Source organism: Colletotrichum graminicola, assembly GCF_000149035.1.
Source record: "Colletotrichum graminicola M1.001 genomic scaffold supercont1.2, whole genome shotgun sequence".
Lineage (NCBI taxonomy): Eukaryota > Fungi > Ascomycota > Sordariomycetes > Glomerellales > Glomerellaceae > Colletotrichum > Colletotrichum graminicola.
In genome coordinates, this window is record NW_007361006.1 from 1325024 (window position 1) to 1351590 (window position 26567).

General features: G+C 51.0%; 7 protein-coding genes across 7 annotated transcripts; 4 read left to right on the plus strand and 3 right to left on the minus strand.

Annotated features, from left to right (window-relative positions):
- Positions 1-3939: 3939 nt before the first annotated feature.
- GLRG_00821 (subtilase) lies at positions 3940-5203 on the plus strand (the record flags this gene model as incomplete). Its single annotated transcript, XM_008091506.1, has 2 exons — positions 3940-4248; positions 4307-5203. The coding sequence occupies 2 exons, from the start codon at positions 3940-3942 to the stop codon at positions 5201-5203; spliced, it is 1206 nt and encodes a 401-aa protein (XP_008089697.1).
- Positions 5204-5561: 358 nt separating this feature from the next.
- GLRG_00822 (uncharacterized protein) lies at positions 5562-6827 on the minus strand (the record flags this gene model as incomplete). The annotated part of the gene is made up of 1 exon (XM_008091507.1): positions 5562-6827. One exon carries the CDS (start codon positions 6825-6827, stop codon positions 5562-5564), a length of 1266 nt encoding a protein of 421 aa, XP_008089698.1.
- Positions 6828-10321: 3494 nt separating this feature from the next.
- Positions 10322-11558, plus strand: GLRG_00823 (glycosyl hydrolase family 61; the record flags this gene model as incomplete). The annotated part of the gene is made up of 4 exons (XM_008091508.1): positions 10322-10376; positions 10469-10764; positions 10817-10880; positions 11275-11558. 4 exons carry the CDS (start codon positions 10322-10324, stop codon positions 11556-11558), a joined length of 699 nt encoding a protein of 232 aa, XP_008089699.1.
- A 1473-nt stretch (positions 11559-13031) lies between these two features.
- GLRG_00824 (SnoaL-like polyketide cyclase) lies at positions 13032-14096 on the plus strand (the record flags this gene model as incomplete). Its single annotated transcript, XM_008091509.1, has 1 exon — positions 13032-14096. One exon carries the CDS (start codon positions 13032-13034, stop codon positions 14094-14096), a length of 1065 nt encoding a protein of 354 aa, XP_008089700.1.
- A 2697-nt stretch (positions 14097-16793) lies between these two features.
- Positions 16794-18493, plus strand: GLRG_00825 (uncharacterized protein; the record flags this gene model as incomplete). Its single annotated transcript, XM_008091510.1, has 5 exons — positions 16794-16900; positions 16953-17144; positions 17205-17376; positions 17447-17636; positions 17721-18493. 5 exons carry the CDS (start codon positions 16794-16796, stop codon positions 18491-18493), a joined length of 1434 nt encoding a protein of 477 aa, XP_008089701.1.
- A 204-nt stretch (positions 18494-18697) lies between these two features.
- GLRG_00826 (uncharacterized protein) lies at positions 18698-19624 on the minus strand (the record flags this gene model as incomplete). The annotated part of the gene is made up of 3 exons (XM_008091511.1): positions 18698-18883; positions 18937-19068; positions 19121-19624. The coding sequence occupies 3 exons, from the start codon at positions 19622-19624 to the stop codon at positions 18698-18700; spliced, it is 822 nt and encodes a 273-aa protein (XP_008089702.1).
- Positions 19625-22091: 2467 nt separating this feature from the next.
- GLRG_00827 (protein kinase domain-containing protein) lies at positions 22092-24810 on the minus strand (the record flags this gene model as incomplete). Its single annotated transcript, XM_008091512.1, has 4 exons — positions 22092-22156; positions 22370-22925; positions 23029-23732; positions 23829-24810. The coding sequence occupies 4 exons, from the start codon at positions 24808-24810 to the stop codon at positions 22092-22094; spliced, it is 2307 nt and encodes a 768-aa protein (XP_008089703.1).
- Between the last annotated feature and the right edge of the window lie 1757 nt (positions 24811-26567).

Here is a 26567-nt window from a genome sequence, read left to right on the forward strand (position 1 = left end):
TGTACTCGGACTAGGTAGGCAGCCCGGCCGAATGGGGATCGGGTGGCATGGTATGTATAGCTTGTTACCTAGGCACGCGGAGCGCAAAAAAACATGCACACTATAGACTACATCACCACTTAACCCCTATTATTACCCCTCACAACTGCCACACTATCGCACCCTCATCATCATTTTTTTCTTCAATTTATATCTATACAAAATAGGCTACAAGCACTTTAATACCCTAAGAAAGTCAAAGATCTAAGGGGTAGTTAATTATTTATTGTATATTAACCTATTGTACCTAAAGCAGCAGATTTTTAACTACTATAGGGTCAGCTAGAGGTCTAGGTATAACATTCTTACTAATAGTTCTTACTACTTCTATAATAATCCTTATATAAATAAAACATAAAAAAAAAAGAGGATACTATCCTCTAATAATATCTAGAAGATAAAAAGATTACTATAAGACTATAGATAGGATATAAGGACCTTTTCTTAGTAGTCCCTACCTACTAAGGCTAGCCTAGAAGTTAACTATTACTAGTAGACTGTCTGCTAGGTAATAGGTACACTTAGATACTATAAGTGTATTACTTACTATAAGAACTAGGTTAGCCCTTACACTATAACAGATTACGTTAAGAAAGCCTAAGAGCTGCTTTTAAAGTAGCTAGATATCTCTTACTAGCGCTAAATCTAATTTTCTAATAAATATCACTTTAGCCTTAGGCTAAAAAGAAGAATTTATATTATTTAAAAAGACAGTAAGAGATACTATAATAACTACTACTAAGAGGTTAACGCCCCTTAAGATAAGCACTAAAAAAAGGTCTATATATAAGCAGCTATTAGATATAACTTTAAGAGTAACCTTATGTTTTATAACACTAGTAACTATAATAGTAAGATAACTTATAACTACTATATTAACTAAATTCTTAAGCCTTATATTAAATATTAGCTTAAATATAGTAATAACTTTATTCTTAAAGAAGATAAGGATTTAGGGTATAGTCCTTTATAAAGAAATAAAGTCTAGGACTAAAAGATAGCTTATAGTCTAAAGTTCTACTTTAATTATTATAACAGCCTAGATTAGAGTCCTATTAAGAATTACTAGTCTATACTAAAAGAGACTATAAGGCAGTATTTATATTAGGATAAGGGTAAAGTTACTAAGCTAGCTATAGAGGCCTAGGAGCAAAAGTTATAGTAAGAGACTATTAACAAGTAGGTAGATCAAATGCCTTAGCGACTTAAAGAGACTATTATAAGAGAGGGCAAAATAACATAATTCTAATAGATAATGTTATAAGCATTTAAAATCGCTTATTTGTATGGCAATATTTGGATTATTATGGTTCTAGTCATAGGGGTAGGGAAAGGGAGCATTTGGTGTGGGTGGGCTAAAGTGTGCATGTTTTTTTGCGCTCCGCGTGCTAGGTTAGCATTAGGTCTGCTCTTGCCCTTGATGAGGTTCACGAAGTTCTTTCCCATTCTGGATTCAATACGGCTGTTGCGCTTTCCCCGATCAATATCTCAACGCAAGTGGTCTCAGGGACGTCCGAGTTCGCCTCCGTGGGTCAGACGCCCTCGTCTTGTCTTCTTCAGCTGGTGCTCCCCCCGTCCCCGCTACAGAAGAAGCCCAAGAGTGGTAACGTAACACGCAAGGAGATTGAACACGCATGTCTTGCCAAGCAAAACTCACAGTACAAAACCTCAGTGTATGGTACTTCGTACTATTACTACAACTATTTGGCCAGGAACCAGGGGCTTCTCGTCAAACGTGATGAGGCACTTCCCTTCTTTCGGACTATACATTCTTTGCACGAATGTACGCAGTGGCAGTACGTATCAAGTGGCGCTTGCATCCGCATTAAGTCCAGCCCCGGCAGGTGCACCCAGCCACAACAAACAGCTGCCGAGATCTGCTGTGAGTCAATTAGCTTATCGGCATGGGGGCATCTTCCTCTTCCTCAGTTACGGAGTACATGCTGCCCAAAGGAGTGACGTACCAATAGCTATGTTTCCGTGGGGAAGAGGCTCTCCCCGCACTTTCTTGCTAAGAAGCTCTGGCAGGTACGGATAACAAAGTGAGTTGACTGGGAGGGGCTCTTTCTAGGGGCGCTATCATGCCTCCTCCTGCCCTTCCTTCCTCTTCACACAAGTTCGATTTCCTCGTGCACGTCCTTTTCGATTCCTTTCTGCATGCAGGCGCTAATTAAACATGAATCTAAAGACCAACGAACCACAACTCTGTTTCGAATCAGAACAGCCCGCAACGCTCAGCAAGACCGTCTCAATTCATCCTCGACAGCTCACCGCATCTTTGCTGTTGACTGCGTATCCGCGTCACCATGTGGGGTGGTTGATTGTCCGACAACAAGCGAGAAATCCCCGCCAATAATCGTGCGCATCGACGCGCTATCGACCTGCTGTTCTCAGGTCTCCCAACCATCCCACGATCACCGAGATGCACCGAACAACAACGCAGCTCTCCCAAAAGGGAACGAGGCCGCCATCCTGGCGCTGTGCTCATCTGCAATAGCCATCACGACTTTAAATCGCCATTCTCTGCGCGGTTCTCATCATGAGCCACATTGGGCCGCAATTGGCAGCCGGCCACGATTAAGAACTTGATCACGCTTCGTATCCTCCTTCCAAAAGAGGAAGGCGAGATATCTTAGTTACCGTTACATTGCTCTCATGCACGACGACCAGTTCCTCGCCACGCATACGAATATCTTGCAAGGTGCTAGGTGTCTTCCGATTGGTAATTACTGACGCTATCGCCATCACCAACACATCCGCAGATCAGATAGGAATGACCATTGACGGAGTATGCTTCAACGTTCCCCTCCCCCCAGAGAGAGGCTTCACTCATGACCAATTACAAAGGGGTTGGGCACGACTCGCTAGGTTTCTTAGGACAGGTCCGCAAGTATGCATAAAGAAGCTTGGCGCGCTCTCTTTGAAATGGTACTGGCCGTCTTCAGCCAGATCGGATCGCTGACGTTCAATAGTGCCTTTCGCCTCCTCTCCAATTGGCTGGCCTTGTCCTAGGACATCCTTTGCCAATGTCTTGCCCTGCGGCCCAAAGTCAACAATCTCTGTGTAACTCGATTTGATTGCCGGTTCTATAGCAGCGGAAGTTACCCATCACAAACCAAACACGCCTCTCGTCTATCGAGTCTCAATGCTATCGGGCCTTCGCTCCTTCAAGTGGGCATCTCCCGTGGCCTGGATCCATGTCTCTCATGCTCATCTTCGAATTCAACTCCGTCTTGGGCCATTGGTTCACTGGAAGCATGTGACTACACACTGCCCGAATTCTCGCCAATGTTTGCGTGCTGGCCAATTATCCAGGGTCTTCACAACCCCTCTGATAGCCTCGTTGCATTGCCAAGTCGATCTAGCAAGCCTCCAACCTTGTGCGTCCTACCGCGTCGCCAACAACATTGTCAATCAGCTTCCTATTTCTGATTCAGCTACACGAACTCCCAAAACGAGTCTTTTATGTCCGCCACATTGCGCCATCCGTCCTCTCCTTCCCCCTTTTGCATCGTCCCATCCGTTTATCTGGTTCCCGCACCAGCCGTGACGGCGCTCGGTATCCTGGCCGGTCGAGGCTTGGTCCTGTTAACGTTAGCTTGGCCCGGTCCTGCGGCTGTGGCTGTTAATTAGCTGACAGGGGCCAGGGTTGTGTACGTACTGCTTGCTTCTCGAAGAACGCCTCAGAACTCAGTACCAGATGCACGCAGCGACAAAGACACCATCAAGGGCAGGGATGAGCCAGCCGCATCGCATCCACGAGGAGGTGCTCTACTCGTGAGATTCAGAGATATATAATCCGCTTGGATATCCCACGACAATCCGTGTCTCCCTTTCCTCACTCACCCCTCATCCTCTCACAACAGTCCCCACTCCAGCATATCGGTACCCTCAGTCAAAATGGTCGGCTTCAAGCGTTTTGCTATGCTCGCGGCTGCGGCCTGCGCCATGGCAGCCCCTACTCGCCGGGAGGAGGCTACCGAGGTCACCGCCCAGACTATTGAAGGCAGCTACATTATCACCCTGAAGAACACCGTCAGTGTCGAGGGCCTCACTTCCCACTTGAGCTGGATCAACGATGTCCACTCCCGCAGTCTCGACAAGCGTCAGTTCCCCGGAGCTGAGCGCACCTTCTCCTTCAACAGTTTCCAAGCATACTCTGGCAAGTTCGACGACGCCACCATCGACATCATCAAGAGCAGCCCTGAGGTAAGACCGTCTTCTGAGACACTCACGCCGTAGGCGCCATGCTAATCCTCGTTGATAGGTTGCCTCTGTTGAGCGTGATCAGCTCTGGACTCTGTCCGCCATTGCCACTCAGACCGGTGCTCCCTGGGGTCTGGGTACCGTTTCCCGCCGTACCTCGGGATCTACCCAGTACCTCTACGACACCAACGCCGGCTCTGGCACCTTTGCCTACGTTGTCGACTCTGGCATCAATGTCGGCCACACCAACTTCGGCGGCCGCGCCACGCTCGGCTACAACGCCGCCGGTGGTGCTCACACCGACACTCTCGGTCACGGCACACACGTTGCCGGCACGATTGGTTCCACCACCTACGGTGTCGCCAAGCTCACCAGCCTGATCTCCGTCAAGGTCTTCGTCGGCAACAGCGCCTCCACCTCCGTCATTCTCGCCGGCTACAACTGGGCCGTCAACGACATCACCACCAAGGGTCGCGCTAGCAAGTCTGTCATCAACATGTCCCTTGGAGGTCCCAGCTCTACCGCCTGGACTACCGCCATCAATGCCGCCTACAGCGCCGGCGTCATTACTGTCGTCGCCGCCGGTAACGAGGCCCAGAACGCTGCCAACGTCTCGCCCGCCAACGCCCCCAACGCTATCACCGTCGGTGCCATCACCAGCACCTGGGCCATTGCTTCCTACAGCAACTATGGCACTTCCCTCGACCTCTTCGCCCCTGGCAGCTCCATCCTGTCCACCTGGATTGGCTCTACCACCGCCACCAACTCCATCTCCGGTACATCTATGGCCTCTCCTCACGTTGCTGGCCTGGTCAACTACCTCCAGTCCGTCGAGAACGTGGGTACCCCTGCCGCGGTCGTCGCCCGCATTAAGGCCCTCGCCACCACTGGCAGAGTCACCGGCAACCTCAGAAGCAGCCCCAACCTCATCGCCTACAACGGCGCTGGTGGTGCGTAAGCGAATCACCCGAAATCTGTCTAGCGAACCCAAATACCCGACCAGAGCCGCTACGTGCCCATTGTGCATATGTAAAGATCTGGGAACCTCCTTCTTAGGGGCGACGGAGCACGGTCCACTTGTGATGGAAACGAGATGTTTATAGGGATTTTTGCCCTGGAACCGAGCCTCGGCTTTCTTTTCGAGTTTTATAATTTCATTTCTAAGGACATATTATGATAGGATAATGAAGCCAATGCATCAGAGCCAAGAACTCCATGATGTAGCCGGAGAACAAAGATGCGGTAGTTCCTCTCCCTGGATTTGTGAGCAACTTGAACGTACGCCCCTGTTGTAGATACCAGCCCTCAGTCGACAACTACGGCCTCGCAATGTCTCTGCCAGCTACCCAGACAAAAGCCCAGTAGATGGCAATCATGATCTTTCGTCTCCAGCTCCTCGTCCACCCCAGGCTGCCCGACCGCCAGGCGATCCACGCGCTGGCGCCGGTCCACTCCTGCCGGCCGGCGATGACGCCGTCGTGGCGGCCCAGGTACGCTAGCAGCGCCCGCTGCTTGTAGATGAACGGCGCTGGCCGGACGCTGTCGTCGTCCGAGTTGAGCACGCCGGTCAGGTACTCGCCCTTCTGCAGGGCCACCTCAGCCAGGGTCGGCAGCGACTCCCCCTCGATGTCGGCGGCATCCCCCAGCGCGTAGGCGTCTTCCATCGGGCTCCCGTCGGGCCGTAGCACACGGAGGTACTTGTCGGTCAGGATGCGTGGCAGCCCATGCTCGGGCTTCTTCACCGGCAGCCGGTCCACCAGAGGACTGGCCTTGTTCCCCGTCGCCCAGATGAGCAGGCCGTACGGCAGGCGGCCGTCCTCCTTGGTGTAGATGGCGTCCGCCTCGACACGCTCGATGTGCGAGCTCGTCATAATCCGGACCTGCTTGCCCTCGAGCGAGCGCGTCGCGTACTCGCTCAGCCGGGCATCGAATGTCGAAAGAATCGTCGGCGCCACGTCGTGGATGGTGATGGTCAGCTCGCCGTCTAGGTGGGGGAAAAGGAAGCGCAGCTCCTCGAACCACAGGTCCCACAGCTCGGCGGCGGCCTCGAGGCCCACGGCACCGCCGCCGACGATGCGGATGTTGAGGCTGTCGCGCCGGTCCTGCGCTCTGTTCGCCATGGTCGGGAGCGAGGCCGTATCCAGCATCTGCAGGATGCGCCGCTGGATGGCGCGGGCGTCATCTGTCGTCCGGAGGAAGACGGCATGCTCCGCTGCACCGGGCGTGCCAAAGTCCTGCGTCGCGCAACCCGGCGCGATGCAGATCTTGTCGTACCGGATCTCGAAGGAGGCCGGCGTCGTCGTCGGCGGGTCGGTCTTGCACCGGACGACGCGCCGCTCAAAGTCAATGTCCTCGGCGATGACATTGTAGTACGCCTGCTTGGCCCTGTGCTTCCGGCGGACGGGCTCCTCGGCGAGGCGGAAGTCGAAGAGGCCGCAGGCGGCGCTGGCGAGCAGCGGCGTGTACTGGATCGTGCGGATGGGAGAGATGACTTTGACGTCGTACTTGGCCAGCGAGGCCTTCTGGGTGAGGGTGAAACCTCCCCAACCGGTGCCGATAACGATGAGGACTGGTTTTGACATGTCTGTTATCTGTTTCTTTCTTTTGTCGGCGTATCGTCGTTATACCGATACGGGATGGTATTTTCACCCTGCTGCTAGACATGTCGCGCTTACTTATGCTTGGCACGGTTCTAGATTCATGAACGGGATTCGGCATATCAGTCTTACGTCACACTCTGGTGAATTCTCTATTCTCTCCCAGAAATGTGTCCGCGATGACCCGTGGTTGCATGGGTTTGTCGGACACGGAACGTCATTGACTTTTTTGACGGGGAACGAGGATGCCGGGAGATCTCCGCGTTCCACCCAGACCCCACTTTGGACAGCAGGGTTGGTCCGGGGTTCATAAGGAATGGCAGTTTCGGGGGAGTAAGACTTATGGATTAGAGGGGTTTCTTCACTGGCTCTGGTAATAGAGGGATAGACTGGATGGGAGCTGAAGAGGCAAAGATCAAGGAAGTGTCAGGTATTCACTAAAGTAATATCTTACCAAACGATTCCAACACTCGACAAACCCGCGTCCCATGAACTCGTGAGAAGGACACTAAAGATACCGAATCATGCCAGCCGGCAGTTGGCGGTAGAGTCGGTTAAGCGTCTGGGAGCGTTGTTAAGGAACCATGCGATGAGGACAATCTATCTAGAGACCAGGTTCACTACTACAGGAAGCTCAAGTCTTCCGTCTCGTGCTTCGTCCATGGGACTAGACTCGGCTTTTTAGAGTTTGATCTCGCATAGAAGAAGATGAAAGAATGTAGCATAGGGATGTCATCTGAACCGCACCCTGGGAGGAGGATGTTTCCCCGTGGGGGCAGATTCGATGACATGTCTTTGACTGCAACAAACGTCAAGCGAGACTGCTACCAGGTAGTTATAAGGCAGGCTAACCTTGAGTTGTCTGCAAACAGTCAAAATATGCATGGTTTATGACTCTGAGGCCAGGAGGTCAACAACTCGGAGCGTCGGATGGTGGAAACTTAAAAAAGTCAAACATACAGCACGATTCAAGGTTTGCATTCATGTAGACTAATCAGACTACTTACTCTGGTGGCTGCTAGATGGAGCTGTCTTGATTTATATTCTAGACAGCTCTCAATTGCAATTTCGGATAGGAGCGGTTATTTAGATAGTTATTTACAGCAAACCATCTTGGAAGTTCAGAGCAGCACAGAGACTAAAGGTATTGTCTATCCGCCATCTGTACAGAACTGACGGTAATGTCTTGGTTCAGGGTGGCTCTAGTAATCAACCCTGTGTAATTCTATAGAACTATCAAGGGTAATGACATCTTCAGTGTGATCATATCAAACTGCATGGTTTGATTAGTCTCCCCATTCTGCCATCTTAATGAGGCGAACACAGTCTTCATAGTTACTATCCGTCGTGAAGTCCACATAATCTGGGCCCAGATCACGGCACGTGGCTCCGAATTTCAGTATGTATCCCCAGTTACTGTCCTTCGAGGTATGTGAGTGAGGAATATATATAAAAATCAACTTGGAGGACTTGCGGCTGACAATTCCGAGCCTGGGTACTGTTATTGTATCCCAATCCATCCATATGCGTCATCTGTACCCTCGGGGACGTGGAAGGGGGCGCTACGGGCGTACGAGGCCAAGAGGCTGCGACGACGACCAAGATCATCGAGACCGACCGGGGCAACAGGCCCGGCCGCGCGTTGCAGGCGTGCGAGGAGAGGGCGCCCGACGGGTCCGATCACGTGTACGAAGTCGTCCTGGAGAAGTAGCTGGAGGACATCAGCAGAGTGTACAAGGCAGCCGGGCTCGAGATAGGGGGCGTCATCGCCAAAGCCTGGGAGACTGAGGGTTTCAGCGAAGACTGCGGCTGAAGTGCCCCAAGCATCGGGTTTAATAACGGTTGATGTTTTGTTTCTTCAAGGGTGGGAAGAGGTAAAATTACATATGTTCCAAAGATTCGCAAACGTTTTGGAAGCGTCTCTATATCTATACTACGTTGCTGTACTTGGAACTGCCTTGTTAGTAATTAAGGCCTATACAGCCGGCTGTAGTGCAGGGTATTAGTTGGAACGTGAGAAGCCTTGCCACCCCCCTCCAACGATACGCAGCTAGCCTCCTGTATGCCACTCAACAACCGGGGTCACCGAGTCTATCTGACAGCCTCGAACTTATCTCTATATGCCCGAGGAGAACCTGAGAATGGGTTCGATGGGGATATTCTGCAACTGGTTACCCAACAAACACCCTAGAGTATTTGATTATACCGTGTCAACAAGCGTAACACCCGACGACGTTGAACTGTTGCATAAATATTGTCCTATGTCGTCGTGCAATCACCATCTCTGGAGAGGGCACATTTGGACCGCAAGAGAGCGTTCGGGTCTATGGAGGATTCAGCTGGCAGTCTGCCAGTTTTGCGGCATAGATCCGTGTCCCACGATCAATGGAAGACTGAATGTGGCAAATAAAACCTCCAGTGGCGTTTATCTTGCCCTGGACGCGTAAGTATGCAAGTCATGCCGCGAATGGCGTCGGCAACTGATCGTCTGACACGAAGAACAAGCCAGTCTGTGGTCTCGACAATGAGACTATTGACTGCCTTAATCAATTAGATTGTGGTTCCTGTGGATTGGGCCTTTCTTTATTACAGAAATAGAAGATTCTGTAGGCATGAATGTTGATCTGCCACTCTAGATAAGGGCAAGCGTATTATACACTTTCACGACTACGCATCGATTGGGAAGGTCGCCAGTTGTTGGATGGGTGGCACTTTCTGGGGTTGGAGGGTCCGGATTGGACAACAACTGAGGGATTGGAAGGGGTCGTGTCGACCAGCAGGGAGCGAGGTGCCAGGTTCATGCGATGAGCGAACCGGAACAGAAGAGAGCGTGGTGGTATCACCAACACTGAACGCGGGCGGCAACCGGATCAAAGGCGGCTTAGGAGACAATCCATAGCTGAATGCTCGCCGTAAGAACAGGTCATTAGACGAGAATGCGGCGGCACCGACATTGTGCTAGTCTACAGACAGACCGTCGGGGCAACGGCGCGAAGCCCCATGTCGCCCTTGGCAGAGGACGGCTGTCGAACAGAAGACAAGATAGAGTGGCGGATTTCGATCGGTGGGTGCCAATTTTTAATCTAAATATGCCACCGATGAACAGCTGTCACACGTTAATACAATGGACCTTCTGCGGGCGTCCACATGGAGGGGGGAAGTGGTCAGGGTGGTAGTGTCACGCTTTTCTCGGAGGCTCGACTCCGGGCCCGGCATGGGGTTTCGAGGTCCCGGGGGCGATGGAGATTCGTGGAACGCGACACCCTAGCGATTTCCGCCGGCCGCCGAGACGACGTCGTGACTTCGAGATTGCCGGCGGTTTCAATCTGCTGAGGCGATGGACGGGGTGGGCACTTCTGGCGCCTTTCGGGGAAGGAGTATATAAGGATTGAAGTCAGGCTGGTCAGTTCTTGGTCAACGATCAAACCCCAAGCAGCATCTCTCCGGCCCATCAACAGCTCCCGTTCTCCAAAGCAACGATGAAGTTTTCCGCTGTTCTCGTCGCCCTGGCTGCTGCCTCGGCCGAAGCTCACTGTAAGTACTCGCCCCTCTTCACGCAGCAACGCATCAAACTCGACTCGCATGAGAAGCACGGGACTGACATTTGCTTGCTCCCCCCGGCCCAGACACCTTCGGCCGGCTCGTTTACGGCGGCACGACGTACCCCGAATGGCAGTACGTGCGCAAGACGCTCAACTTCTACAGCAACGGGCCGACGGACGGGGTGTCGTCGACGCAGATCCGGTGCTACGAGGCGGACGCCAAGGATAGAGGCACAGTGCAGACGCTGCCCGTGACGGCGGGCTCGACCATCGGGTTCGCGGCCAACTCCAACGTCGGCCACCCGGGCCCGGCGAGCATCTGGATGGCCAAGGTGCCAGCGGGCCAGACGGCGGCGACGTGGGACGGCGCGGGGTCACAGGTAGAATGCCAGTGCGATTTGTTCGGCGGCCAGTGTCTAACTCATTCGTCAGTGGTTCAAAATTTACCATGAGCAGCCGAAGGTTACGAGCAACGGACTGGAGTGGGCTTCGTTGAGTGAGTTTTTCCGTTGATTTTACCCTTTTCTTTTCGTCTTTTTTTCTTTCGTTCACTTTGCCCCCCTTTTCCGCTGAGCCGGAACCCACATTTTGGAAACGGGTTACGAGAAGAGAAAAAGGGCACAATGGATGGAAAAGAGCAAAAGTCTGCGACGAAAAGTTGGAGCAGACATGGGGAATTATTCAGACGATGCAGAAAACAGGTTAAGGAAGGGGTTGCGGGTTCAGAAAGATGGGTGTTATTTGTGTGGGCATCTGTGGAGAGATGATGAACCCCGACGGTATTCCTCTCTCCACAAGGCTGATTCAGGGACTGAAGTTTTCAATTGTTTCTTCCCTCCCTTCTCTTATCCTTTCTCGCCCATATTCACCACTAGGCTAACCATCTACAGACGCGTTGGTCCTCTCGGCCAAGATCCCGTCGTGCCTGGCGTCGGGCGAGTACCTCGTGCGGGTGGAGCACCTGGCGCTGCACGCGGCGGGAGACACCGGCGGCGCGCAGTTTTACTTGTCGTGCGCGCAGGTGTCGCTCTCGGGCGGGGGCAGCACGACGCCGTCGGGGCTTGTTTCGTTCCCGGGGGCGTACAAGGCGACGGATCCCGGCATCCTGTTTAAGCTGTACTGGCCCATCCCGACCAGCTACACGAACCCGGGCCCGGCCCCGTTCACGTGCTGATAGAAAAAAGGGGGGGGCCGGACCCACTTCGCCGTCGCATATGGGGAACCGGGATGTGTGCAAGTGGTGGTTTACACAGGAAACTCGGACGATGCGGCAACGAAGGGAGCAAAAGGGGGAGGCAGGGTGTGGATCAGCAGAATTTTTCGTTTTTGTTGAGCTTGATGTACCTGATTCAGTGTGTCAGTATGAGTATCAGCGTGAGTGGCGGTGATACTCCAAACAAATCGTCCGACGCCCGCCGATGTAGTGCACTGGGGACTGGACACACGATGCACGCACGATTAAGCGATTAAGCGAAGCCAAACTCAAAGGAACGCGGGGGGATTGGCACTAGCGAATGGATACCTCGAAACCTAGTTTACTTTCAGATACCTACCTACCTGCACTAAGTATCCGTAGGTACACTACATTAGTCAATTCAAAGGGGCAAAGCTCTCTCTCCGGGTCATCCGCAATAGAACTGGAGCATCGTACCCAGTGCGTCGTCCCCGATGTATCGAGTGGCGGAGCTATGAAAATGGCAGGGGAAGCGAAGCTGGGGAAGGCGGGCGGACCATCGTCTCCTGCCCATCACGATCCAGTGTTGGGTTGCTGATAGGTATGTGGTTGGGTAGGGTAGTAATCACCGTACTGGAATAAACTAGCTCCTCCCTAATAATATCATGATTTGCGAACTTAGCATGGGAAGGTGCCTATGGTCCGCGCGTCGCTGCTTGGCGGAAACGAAAGGAAAGAAGGGACGAGAGGGACGAACGGACTACCTGCCAAAGTCTCGATTTTGGAAGGGTAAGAGCCACCCGTTGCCACGCTGCAGGGATACAGCATCATGTCGGAACTGTGGGGCCCCGTACGTCATGCACGCGTGAGATGTGGCGTTGGGAACAGCTGAGAAGTCATGAGAAGATCATCGCACCTTCTTTTTTCCCCATTCGTCGCCTGTGCCTGCCCAACACCGAAGCTACCTAATAGTACCATGTCTGTCGCCTGTCATACGTGTGTAGCTGTACCTATTATCCTGTTGGGCCCGGACCCGGCGGTGGCTTTACCTGAGGAAGGTACCTAGGTGGGTAGATACTTTACCTAGGTAGGTTTAAGTAGATGGCTACAAATAGCGAACAGCTATTACTGAGCTTTTGCTCCGAGTGCAATCACGTTGAAGTATCCGTAATCCTCCCCCTTTCCCCTTATTTTGCCTGAGGTGATCAAAAAGCGCGATCGCGATCTGCACCTATGACCTACCGTCGCCCCCTCGGCCCTCACCTTTAAATACGATCCACGCCGCAGCAAGCTCAACTTCAGCTCAAGCCGCCGACGCCGTTCGCAATACCACAGTACCCCAACGACTCCTCTACCACCCATCCCCCTTGTTCGTTCCTCACACAGCCCGTTGTGCCAACACATGCTGTCGTCACAGTCGATTGCAGCGCACACCGACCCCCGCCCTCAACCGCACCGAAAGATATCATGAAGATGTCCACAGTTGTGATGGAGGAGTACGAGGCGCCATGCTTCTCTCACGAGAGCATGCTGACGCCCCCCGACTCTCCCGACAACAAGAGCCCCCCTGGCTTCGAGCCCCCCACCTCCGACGCTGCCCATGCATCCGGCCGAAAGATCAGGAGCCCGACTTCGAAGCGTTGGAACGGCGATGGCAAAGGCATTCAGGTCGACATCGGCGCTCGCCTGCGCGAGTACCTCGACTGTCTCAACAACCGCAAGTTTGACGTCATCGGCAACCACATCGCCGACACTATCGAGCGCAACAACCGTATCCAGACTCGCCAAGAGCACATTGACCGCCTGCGCTCGCGCGTCGAGGGCCTCACCACCTTCCAGATCAAGATCGATACCCTGCTGGTTGACAAGAAGGCCAAAGCCGTCGCCGTGCGCTACATTAACCGCGTCACCCTCAATGACGACATGATGTTTCCCGACACCGCCGGCAAGACGTATGAGTTCGACGAGCAGTGCTTCGTCTGGTTTGACGATCGCGGCAAGATGGCCCGCATGCTCACCCTGCAAGATAACGATGGCATCCGTCTCCAGACTCCCGAGGCTGCTGTGACCCCGCGCTTCTTCACCAGGAGCGCCCCCAAAGAGCCCGTTGACCTGGCCGCTGCCTACCGCAAGTACGTCGCCAGCATCAACCACGGCACCATGGCTAAAGAGTTCCCGCGCTACTGCAAGCGCGAGGTCCGCCACAACAACCGCGCCCTCCCCCTCGAGGAGTACTGGCGCGGCATGGAGGCCAGCAAAGAGGCCATTTCGGGTCTGCATTTCCACATCCAGGAGCTTCTCGTCGACGACGAGACGCAGCAGGTTGCATCTAGACTGCAGATTACGGGTACGCCCGTTGCCGAGTTCGCCGGCGCGAAGCCGAACGGCAAGAGCGTCAAGTTCCACCAGCATTGCATGTATCGCTACGACAACGGCAAGATCGCCCTCGTTTGGGCCACAATGGAGCTGGACTCCTACCGCAGACAGCTTGAGGAAAAGCCTGACCGCAGAAAGTCGTCCATGCTGGGCATCAACTGAGGGTCCATGAATGGACCAAAATAAATACTGTAATGGAATCGAATTTATCAGCCTTGATTTTGAGCTGAGCAATGCTTTTGGGGGGCAGACGGGAGCCGAAAATGTTCAAGCACGACATAATGGCGCCCCGGCGTTGTTGGACCTATCTGGGTCAGGATTGTTTAGTTCATAATTTTAATGCTTAGCTGTTTTGGAATAGACTGTATATCCACAAAACCTTCAGAACTCATGCAAAAGTCTCCAATGGTCTAGAATGTTCTCTCCGCTCTGTAGGGTCTTCACATGAGCCTTGAGTCTGTATCGAGAAAGTGGTAGGCCGCCATGGATCGAGCACTTGAGAAGCCATCGATCGATCGGGCCTGAACGAAATATCCCCGCCGAGCTTTATGGCCCTGTCATAAAGCTAGGAATGGCTTCCTGTGGCCAGTACCGGTTGTGGCCGTCGCAGATGTGGCTTACCACACGCACAAGCCAACTCCGTATGGGTATTTCTACTTGAAATCATTCCATAAGCAGAGAACTACACTTTTTAGCAGACGCTGCGGTTCACTACAGCCCTCAATCATTTCCCAATTGTGCGACTGGAGGATGCCGCATGGCTCTCCTGGACGCTGAAGAGCCCTGAGCTCTTGATAGCAAGGAACGCTTCAAGTTTGAACTCCTAGACATGGTTAGCGGGTATATATCTGGAACGATGGATCGTTTTGGCGGCTGCGAAGTTGTGTATGTATTAATACTAGCTCCACTAGGCACCTTTTGTCCTCTACAGGAATATACGCTGGCGCAAAATACAACAACAACATCAACAACAACAACCAAAAACGTTCTCCACAGAAACTTTACCAAGAGCTAGGGTCCTTCTGCTCGGCACTCAAAAGATCCAGGCCTCGGGTGTTCGGGCTTTTTTAATGGGGCAGAAATGCCGACTTCAGCTGTGGCCTCAATGCGTTGGACATCGAGAGGTGATTAGCTACCTGTCCGGCGGCGCTAGGGAGGACTATAGGAGCTGTGGGGAGCCATGTGGAAGGAACTGGTTGGTTGGTTGACTTGGAGTATCGTCCTAGAGCGCGATGGTAGCTTGCTTTCCTTGCGGAAAAAAAGAACAGTCCGGCTTGACCGCAGCAGCTTGAGTAAATGCTTCAGCAGATACTGACATCGAGACCTTGTACATTGCCAAGAATAGTGTTGAGGACAGGTACACAGCCCGTTGCCCCCGGAGAGTTGTCATCGCGGAACTACCTCCGATGCCTATTACTACTAACTAAAGCCTTGACTAGGGGTGTGATGGGCGAGCTAGTGGCTGGCGACGTTTCACCCCCAGACGGTGCGTTGGTAAGGCAGAATCTTACCTTTTTCTTCTTCTTTTTTTTTAATCTACTCAGCCTTGCTCTCGATGTGATGTGCCGTCGTTTGAACTGGAGATTTCCCCGGCCTATCTCTGGAGTTAGTTACCCGCTCCTCTGACGCCCACACTTTGCGACGTCACCCTATCGCATGGCAAGGGATGTCTGACGGCCTCCGGTTTCGGTTCCTGTCAGGGAGCGGCGATTGGCGACCTTAACAGTCTCTAGTATATCCGCGACAAACATCAGGGGGATAGAGAGCCCGGGCCGATTGGACGTTTTTCGTGAAGCGTAAGGCCCTTGCCGCGCTACTCGCCATGCCACTGGAAGTCAGACCGGTCGAGCATTCAGCCTTTTCGACCTCGCGTGTCCCCGATCGGCTCAGCCGTCTAGGCAGAATAGCTAAAGAGATGTGCGCATGGGTGTCTGATTCTTCATCGCTACACGATACATCTGAATCGCAAATGGTGAGCGAAGCCCCTGTCTTGCGACGATCTTGCCCCTATAGCGCCCTCGTGTGCCAGCTTTCACGCGCTTTGCAACTGACATGTCCATCTCACCCTGCTGCATATCAACTATCAGATTTCATTGGAAACGAAAGCCAATCAAACACGTGTTGAGATACACAATTTCGTTGGCTTTCGTTACTCTCAGACTCTCCAATCGAAATTTTACTCCGTGTTTCGAAACTCACTGCTTTCCATCGTATCAGTTTGGAAACATCCCACTTCTTGGATGCAGTGGCCGCCATTCTCGACCTCAGCTCTAGATGTGATTTAACTCCCGCCTGCAGACCTGATAGTCGAGAGAACGCCTTGGTGCAGGGTAAGGGCGGCGTGCCCCTGTGTCCAACAAATCACGATGAGTTGTTGGTCGCGGCTTCAGGGACCGCATCGGCCAACGCAGGGGACTAAGCCCGCTACTGGGTCCGGCTTCTGGCTCAAGGCTCCCTCTGGCAAAAAGACTCAATCTGGAACGAAAGCCGAGCTCTTTTGGCTGGTATCTTCAATGAGGGGATAGCTGGGAAACCTATATCTTCCTCAGCATGGCCTTTTACTCTGACCACCTAGGCGTTGCAGATACAGTCAAGAACTGTACACTGCTCCTCTACTACCTCCAGTCTGTTCATCTTCATGCCCTTAATTACTATGGTGGTACCCAGAAGCCCTAGCAGCGTGCCGACGAAGCTTTCCCTGCGGCGTCAGCTTGGGTACGGCGATAAGAAATTGCCAAAATATCCAGAATTTAAGAAGCGTATTAGCGAGTTTCCAGATACATTCTCTAGCAGCAAAGGCTTAATGGCCGCTCTTTGACTGATTGGAAGTCCCCTGGGCACCAGAAAGCTTTGGAAGAGATGACCGAGGCTTTTCTAGAGCATCGCAACAACGGCAGCTTCTTTTGGCCGGATTATGAGCCAACCTATCAACCAGAGTCCATGAGGTATTCGGTAGACAGAGAAAAGTAAGTTGGCAGTCTCCTGTGGGCAAAGAGAGTACTGACACGAGCTTGAAAGGATCAAAGACCTTTTGCATCAGTTTTTCTGGAGGCAAAACGAAGGTAGCCCACGCAGCGCCAACAGTTTGCAGATCAAGACAGAAGAGAACCAACCCCAAGTATCGGACGGACCAGGAGCCAACTTCAACGACCCCATAGACTTGACTGATTTCGACGGCGAGGGGCCTCCACCGCCCAATCGCTCGGCCAGGTAAGTGACGCAATCCCTGCGGAACCCTCCCCAGACTGTTTGCTTACACGCGTATCTCAGGTCAGCAACTCTCCCCCAATTTCGTACCCTTCCGGGAACCTCTCCAGACGTGGTCGCCATGGACCCTGCCTGGCTTGGAGTCCAGTCCCCGCTCTCAAGTGAACCGGAGACCAACGAAGACTCTTATCAAGAGAACAGAAGCCCGGGCTTGGGTACATATATCGATAGATGCGTAAGCGGTACCTCACATATCCCTGCGTTGATGCCATTCCATCCCATCCGTCTAACCAAGTTGTACATAGCAGCCTAGTAACAATTGGACATCACCTTTCAGCGAGGACCCACCAGTTGCACCCTACGCAAACATGCAGCCTTCTACGGATACCGGACACCAAAAGACTGATAACTCCACCCTCGCCCGCACAAGGTCGTCAAAGAGGGGAAAGAAAAGGTCAGCTGTCGTAGACGCCAACAGAGAATCGTCCCGCAGAAGTAAAACACGCAGGCAAGATGATCGAAAAACTCCAGAGCAGATTGAAGAAACAGCTATGTCTCCCGATTGCTCATCTGTCCCAGAGCATGTTGTTGCCGGTGCAGCATCTGCTTCTGGAACAGTACCGCCAGGCAATCCGCTGACTGGCGCTCGTGAGGAAATGGACAATCCCAAGATTACAACAGGAAGCCTCATCAACGAAGGCCCTGCGGATGCTACAGTTGGCACGACAAACTTGCACAATGACAGCGAAGTGAGGGAACAGAGAACCACTCAGAGCGCGGAGAGAAACACCCAATTGTCTCTGGATAAAGGGAAGGCGCCCCTGTACAACCCTTTAGGCTTTCTCCAGCCTCACTCACCTGCGGTACCATCGAACTCCTCTGAGGTTCGACACGCGGACCAGGTGACCGGTATTCGCAGGTCTGAAGGGCAAGGGACAGTCCCTGGACCCTCTCCGCTTAGTACAGCCCGAGTTGAGTTCAGGTACCGTGTAATCTCTCACTATCCCGTCCACCGAAGCGTCCCCTGGAGATCAGCAAGGATCCGGAGCAAGACGCTCGCAGACTTGGAGAACGAACTGGATCTTGATGCCTCCCATACCAAAGTCCTACGATTCTCTCTGGAGGCCCCGGGGTCATTGGCAGAGCAGCTCGTGTACCGGGGACGAGAGGATGAATTCAACGCCATGAAGCAACACTTCGAGGACTGGATCCGGAAATATATTGCAAACAAAGCGACTGGTGACAGAGTTCTTGTGCAGTTTGAGATCGAAGGACTCATTGATGATGATTCGCTTGACCGGAAGCCTAATGAGGCTGCCTACAATGATGGGGCTGGTGATTTCGATTGGTGACGGGCTAAGGCATGGCCGCGAACTCTTCGTTGTCTACGTGGCTGAGCTCAAATTTGAGTTGGCGGCTTTCTTACCGTTTCCTTGAGATATGCAGGACATCTTCAACCGCTGTTATGAGATATACATGTATAAATACACTGGGAAGTCCAATTGTCTTTCAGCAAGTTTCATCCACGAACAGCCACACGACCTTAGGAACACAATCTAGACACCGGCTTCCTCATCCTTCCTAGAACACAACTCCTTCCTCACTCGTGTGTAGAAAACCCACAAACCGACCGTAAGGGCCGTTGATGCTCCAGCCACGGCCAAGTAGAGCCAGAAGTGCACCGTGATTAGATGCTCCCCGTCTTTGGCTTGCCAGTCAAACACGTTCATCGAGAAGATGGTCTGTTCCAGTCAGCATCAGTCTTTCGCAAGTCGCCACATGGTCAAGAACTTACTGCAATGCTTGTGACAGGCAGGAATATCATGGTCACGAATGCTATGGACCGCATTTGCGAGCTATCTTCTCTGGTAGCTTTGGATATCGCCGTGTTAGTCTTCGTGTCATGTCTCGCGATGCGGCTGATGACCTGTACAACGTCGGTCAGCTGGTATCGTCTTCACGATTCAGAAACCCCTTACCACCTGAGTCGTGGCCATCATGTCCTCCATGGACGACTTGCAGCCTTCTAGCTTCAAGTCGAATTCATCAGTGATCTGATCGATGCGGTGTTGCAGACGTCCGGCCGTGTGGGCCTGCTGTTTTCCCAAGTCCATTCCGTAGCCGCCGGGGTTGGTATTTTTGCCGTGATGACCGCCAGGGCCTTTCAAGAATGAAACCATGTCCGGGTCCTTGCGCATCTCTCTCAAGTGGTCACCGATGCGGATGAGCTGCCGCCTCGCGGCTGCCAGGCCCGTGAGCAAGAAGCTCGACTGAAAGCGCAGACTGAGCGTGTCCCCCATTGTCTCGCCTTCGGGGTCAGCCGCAAGGCTCTCACTGCTAGTATTGCTCCACTGGTAGTTCTTCTCAATGTACGTCGACTCAATAGGGCGGATCTCCTTTTTGATCCATCGGTCCCGGTCAAGCTCGCAAGCAGCGCCAATCAACGCAAGTGGATGGCAAAGGTCTTCCAGTGATCCCTTCATTCTTTGTAAAAGTAAGCGTTCCTGTGTCTCGCTCAGACCGAAGAAGATTGCCGTTGTTGAACAGCTACGCGGTTCGTGCGTTACAGACACGGCCACATCGTCGATATAGGCGGCGCTCGTTCGATAGTTGTATACTACAGATAGGACCTATTAGCCTTTTTAAGAAAGCATGGGTCTTCGGTCCCAGACTAACCAACTTTCCGTGGTTCGCAGCAATGATCAATCTCAACAGAATGAAGAAACTCGGAATCTTTCCGGTTCATCATTCGGGCAAGAGATCGGTGCGTCCGAAACGAGTCAGTAACTTTCCTAAACGTTGATTCTGACACCGGAAGATAATGGATTTCCGGAGGACAATCGGAGACTGTCTTGGATGTGCGTCTGAACAAACTACAGTTATCCATAGCATTAGCACTGACGGTGTTGGCGGTTGTTGGAAGACTGCACTGTTTATTGACAATGGTCAATACTAATACTTACATAAGGTTCAGAGTGGTCGATTCATCATCACTGAGGTCCAAGTCCTATGTGGTTTGAGGTTCATACAGGGCAAACCCGGAACGCGACTGGGGGTTTACATACAACACTCTTGAGCCATGCGTTCCAGTCCATTTCTGACGTTAATCTTTGCTCAGTGAATAGTTCCTGAAAGAAGAGTAAGTCTCAAGCCCCTTTACTGTGGAATGTGATGTTGTCACCTGAGATTCCGGTACATCGTCGAGTCGAATGGTGACAACAGTCGTCGGTCGCTCCTCATATTGAAATAGTTTCAAGTCATGTGATTGAAACCTTGCTACTTTCGACGGCCACTCCATTTTTCCCGAATTAAATATGTCGCGGAAAGATTGAGGCTTCGAGCATATGTCGACTGATCGCCCAATGTGTAAGAGGTACAGACTTGTGAATTAAGTTTTGAGTGATTGTAAACGGTCGAGGCTTAAGAATGAAGATCTCAGGTAAATGTTGATCTGAAGAGACCCCTCAGTAAAGGATCGGTGTGATACTTCACCTCAACCATGAGCGGGGTGGTGTACCATCCACAGCCTCGTGCTCTTCCCAAACAGCCTATGACATGCCTTCCCGGTGAGATGGATCAACGAGTGGTAGACACATGAAGGAGGACTTTCCCCCTCAATCCTTGGGTGGGTATTTGTGGAGCGACAGCTTCCGTCTCGCGATGGCTGCGCAAATCCCTTTGAGCCACTGTATGCATCATGCAGCGGCATGGATGTCCAAGTACTATGCCATGCATGTTGTACTACTCATGTAAGCATGCATGATCGTTATCTGCAGTGTTAGACGCAATTCCCATGGAGGTGTGTCCCACTGCGTTTGTACATCTTCTATATCTATGCAACCTTCATGAAGAGCATGCCACCTTGCCAACGTGTCAAGGCATATTTGGCAGCAGGCTGAGTATTTCATGCTTGAGTGCGGGGTTTTCGGTGAGGTTAACAGTCATGGTGCTCAGAGCCTGCAGTGATGTTCTGCACAAACTTAGCATTTGTCTGTCTACGAAGGAGATTGCGTATTATTAATTGCACATCTCGATTCGCTGCCTGGGACGCCTTACCAGCATCCCCTCAATCGCGAGTATTCAGACGATTGTGAGGAGAAGCACGTGAAATCCGCCCATTAAAATGCCTTGACCAGCTGATGACTTGAACCATCCCATCGTGGCTTTATTTATACAATTTGCAATCTTCAGTCTCGCCGGCTCTGTCATCGCCGTGTCCCATTCCCCTGAACTTCGACGCTCTTCCAATAATTCCTAATATTGCAGATTTGCAGCCATACAAACTCGCTTCTCGCGTCACTGAGAGATGACTCGGCCACAGCCTGGATTTGTTCGCTCCATCATTCCATGGAGCTATGCCAACTCTGCACCCGTCAAAGAAGAGCTTGATCGACGACTGGGTGTAAATAGATACCGACTTTCGGTATGTAATTTATGTACTTTGCCACTACTTTCATATGCTTATATCCTGAAAGACTCGGCATGGACAGTTTGTAGTAGATGCTACTCGCAAGCTTGGCTCAGTAAGACTATATACATCAACAAGCCAACGATTCACTTACTGACGTGAAATGCAAGACTGAAATCAATGATATTTATGATAGAGTGCAGGTTCACTATCATCCGGAGCAGTGATTTAAGGGTTGAAATTGGGGTCCGATACTGTTAGAGGACATCTAATATCAGAGTTGAGTTGATGATAGTGATAGGTCACGCTAGCTTCATACATCATTGGCGCTTCGTACCCGCCTTATCATATGCTATATAAAGTGGCTTTTGATTCATTACCCGTATTACTTCATGTGATGACAAAGTGAAACCACAGGACCACACATTGTCACTGCTACAACTGCACTTAATTACCGTCACAACACTTTACTACAGGAAGACACAGTTTTCGACTGTCACTTTCATAGAATTAAGCCTTTCTCATCCGTATTCTCATATTTTCTACTGTGTGTATGCTCTGCCTGGCGACATAACATGCATCTCGCCACCGCCGCCGCCGCCGCCGCCTGGTACTCACAAGTAAGGATCGGAATAGATAATGAGCAGATGTTGACTTGAAGAAGTAACTTAGAAAACGCAATATTCATTGAACTGAAATCAATTTGAAACCTCCCGCCTTTACATCACTAAGCGATGTTCTTGTATTGCCGAGTCAGAATATTACAATTGAACAACAGAAACGCGATCTGGAGTTGCGACAATTATCTCTAGTCACATACCCGTCTCGACCAAGGTGGACTCATTCCTCCATAACGTAGAGCGCTTTCCTGCTGAGTGACCACCTCTCCTTTTGGAATCCCCCCCACCTCCGTTTTCGATTGTATCAGACTGTTTTGTCTCACCGCCGCTGTTAGAGACGGTTTGTGTCTCAATGGGTATCACCTTTGTAGTGGTGGTATTGGGCGTTTCAATTGAATACTCTATCGAAGCATTCTGATACACCACGTGGCCATTATGACCTTTGGTGCTGTTTGGCAGCACAGAATCATGATCCTGGGGGATTTCGCTTCGTTTCGGAGAAGGATCTCTGGACCCAACCAACGTTGTTTGAGTGCCGAATTCTGTTTCGGCGTGTCCATAATCCGGGACCGTTTTTTCAGTTCGAGTAATTTCGGTCGTACCGGACTTGTTAGGCGGTTTGCACCCAGAAACAGCGTATTCTTGATTCTGCTTGAAATCCCCAGCCATTTGTTTCATCGTATTCGCCACATCGAGACACTTTTGTCTCTTTTTGGGATCTATTCGGAGGAGATGATCGCTGATGTAAGTGAGTAACTGATGAAAGTATGATAAGCAATTTTTATGATCGTGGAGTTTCTGTATCCACTAGTCTCTTTCGTCAGCACCTTGAAGTGAGTTAAATTGCGTTGATTCTCACCTCTTTGACAGTTGGCTTGAGAACAGCTTGTTTGACACCGTCCACCATTATGATGTTATAAAACGTATCCAGAGGGATTTCGTCTTCTTTCGCGTCATTCTTGGCCCGGTCGCCGGAGAATTCATCCACCCCTTGCCAACCCTTGAGATACCACGTAACAAACTCTAGTAAGAGGCAACCCAAAGTCCAGATATCGTAAGGTTGCGAAACTTCCTCAGCCACATCCACTTCGGGTGCTTTGTAAGTCTGGGCAAAATTCACGTCTTTGGCATTGTCGTATCTGGAGCTGTGGTGGTGGTAACTGGTGAGGCCAAAGTCAGCAATTTTGAGAACCCCACTACCGATGATGCTTTTATCTTTGTCGTGATCTCTGAACCAAAGCACGTTTTCTGGTCGTAAATCACCATGTCTACCAGAGTCTCTCGCGTCTTGAGTTAATGTAGGGTCCTTGGGAGGGTGTTGAATCAACTTTAGACCAGACGCAATGCCAGTTATTTGGTCTGCAATCCAAACGACGAGCTGGTGGTCTGGTTGAGGTGTGTGATGCTGCTGCCAAAACTCCCTCAAGTTTCCATTCGCCCAAGGGAAAATAAAATACCAATGTTGTTGATACTGATATGTAGCGAGAAGCTTCATGAGATGTGGATGACCTTGTCGGTTGAACTTCTTCATTGCATGAAGCTCCCGCTCGAAAGCCGCCCGGTCTAAGGAGTGAAGCTTTTTGATTGCAAAGAAAGGTTCAGTTCCCTACGATAACTGGTCAGCAAACACTGTCAAAAAATCAAACAAGCATTGAATACTTGCATGCTTAGAGTTGTGGTGGGCTTCATGTATATGTGTCCTCGACACGGTACTAAAGCCCCCATATGCCGGATCGCATTTCTCTTCCTTGCGGAAAGGAAGCACAACTCTTGCTTCAAGCGGATAGAAGGGGGGCTTGTTCGCCTTCATGTCGAAGAAAGGAGCCATAAATAGCCACTGGTGATCGACGAACGAGTTCATCTTTGCCTTACTCCAACTGTAGCTTCCTTGAAATTTGGCAGTAATCTTTTCATTAGTCGTCCTGTCTGTCGTGGTGTATGTTAAATGCCAACGCGGCTTCTTTTGCAAGATGAATGGCAAATGGACGTCATGAATCTTCTCGTCAATGAAACTTGACAATGCCTCAATATGCTCAATGTGGACTAGAGTGGCAAACATCTTGTGTCTCGTCGTCCTTTGCATGGTTCCATAGTCTGTAGTGTCGCAGACTGCATTGGCGTATCTGTGAATCGTATCTTGGTCCATACCCTTTAACTTCTTCAATTCTTGTCGAACTCTCGGCTTGACCATTATCTTGCGAAGTTGGTCCAATGGAAGGTACTTCCTCCCATTCTCTGGAGGGGGCTCTATAAGCTGCTCGTCAATGGAATCCCAAAGATCGTCATAGTCGAGTTCACTCTCTGATTCAGATACATCAAAGGGCATGCCGGGCTCCCGATCGTCGAGACCAGGTGCACCGCCGACGTGCGAAATGTCGTCCTTTGAGGACCTAGGAACTTTTGACTCGCTCTTGGTGGTCTCGGCTTTCAACTGTGCGGTGTCGCCATGATCATTGATTTCCGTTTGTCCATCCGACGGAATCCCTCGGGGAACATCTTGCGGGATCGTAGAGGGTGAGCCCCCATTATTTCGCCAAGACGTTGCGGCCTCTAAGTCTGGACGGTTTCTGGCGTGATTATTGCCGGTGTCTTCAATGTCGACCTCAGTGCCGTCAGGCTGTATCAGTCGAATGCGGCTCATTACGGTTTTATTTCCACCCGAGATCTGCTACGGTGTTAGCTAGGCTAGAGCTACAATGCTTCCGTCCTGGAAAGACTTAATGAAAGGAAAATGACTGGGAGAAAATTATTCGCATGATTATAGCACCATACTTCACCAGGTTTCCATTGGATATACCTTTGGGCCTCGGTAGAGTAAGAAGAAGATACGATGATAATAAGTATGTTACTTGTCTTACCAAAGGATCAAGAGGTATCACAGATTACTGGGAATGATGCCCGTTGACTGGGAATAGGTATTTTGTTCTGAACAATGAAATTATAGAGGTAAACTCAATAACGAATTTTAAACTGACATAGTATGTTATCTAGTTCTCTGAAGAGAGGTAATGAGGCTCATCTATAGTACTCTTACGACTAGAAAGATCCAGTTGTGGTCTTTAAGAATGTTCGGTTCACTATGACCTAGCCGAGCAAGTCTCAACTCAGCTAGGTGACTAAGCCATTGAGCCATCCCGGAACTGGATGTGCGCACTTTGGCGACTCCATGCAGATGAGGTAAGTAGACTGAATTCTCGCATGCATGTACAGAGGGGCTATGTTAAATAATTATCAGGCAAGCTACAAGCCAAGAGTGGGCAAAGTGATGGGCCTGAGACACCGAACAGAAGTAGAAAATTACTGTGATTGGTTTTATTCAAGCAGACAGATTGCCAATAGAATGTGGCGTGTTGTATGGGCTTTCACTTGCATCAATGAGGGTGTAGTGTAGGATTCCATGTTGGCATTCCATCCACTACCGCAGCCTGATGGGGGCGAGACGCTTTGCAATACCGCGTCATGAAAATTCAGGGATGTAAGCTGGCACAGCCAGGAACTTGAGATTCGCTGCCTGTTTCTCAGCCCCCACCACTGATAACATAAAATGGGGGCGGAGGATTGGACAGGAGCGCCCGTGGCTTGCAGCGTGTAAGACAATAGTCATCTTCCCAGTGTAACATGGCGCAAGGAATGATGCGCAAGGAATGATGATCAGGCGACCAATCATAGACTTTTTCCACTTTTTCGGGTTTCACAACAGCTCGCCACCTCGGTGCTGGAATTCGGTAGGTGCGAGGCTATCTCCCTGGAAAAAGTCTTATTAACGCCGAATGTTCATATCAACATCTACGTCTAAACTCAATCAGCACTTATGTCATCGATATCCAACAAGCAAATCTCGTAATCATAAAAGATACAACTGTCAAGCCGTTCTACAGCGTAGACACAGACCAGGACTGCCGACAGACAACAAACTCAAGTGGAACCACACGCCTTGCGACTCGGAATCAGATATGGATACTCGGCCCTCAACCCCTGTGAGTGAGATGTTCCAGGAGCAGAAGATAAGCTGTAAATTTGTGTCAAGTCCAAGCAAGCTTTCTGCAGCTCTCAAGCAGAAATATGGCGATATCAACTACAGGGTGGAAATGAGGCACAATGTCTACTCCATCAAGTACCCAGTGACAGAGCGACAGATAGACGTGGTAAGACTCCTAAACTTGTCTCCTCAGAGGCTTGACGTCTGATTTTATATACAGAGTCGTCTTCGGGAACAATTCTAAGCGTTATGGAAGGTACTCGTTTGAGGAGGACGGTCACTATTCGATTTAAATGGCTTGCGGGAAATCATCGTGCAATCTCGAAGGAGTATTGGGCATCACGCGAAGTAGGATGCGTCGTATAGAGGGCGGGTATGAAGCCATGCCAAACGATTCTGGATCGAATTTGACACACAGA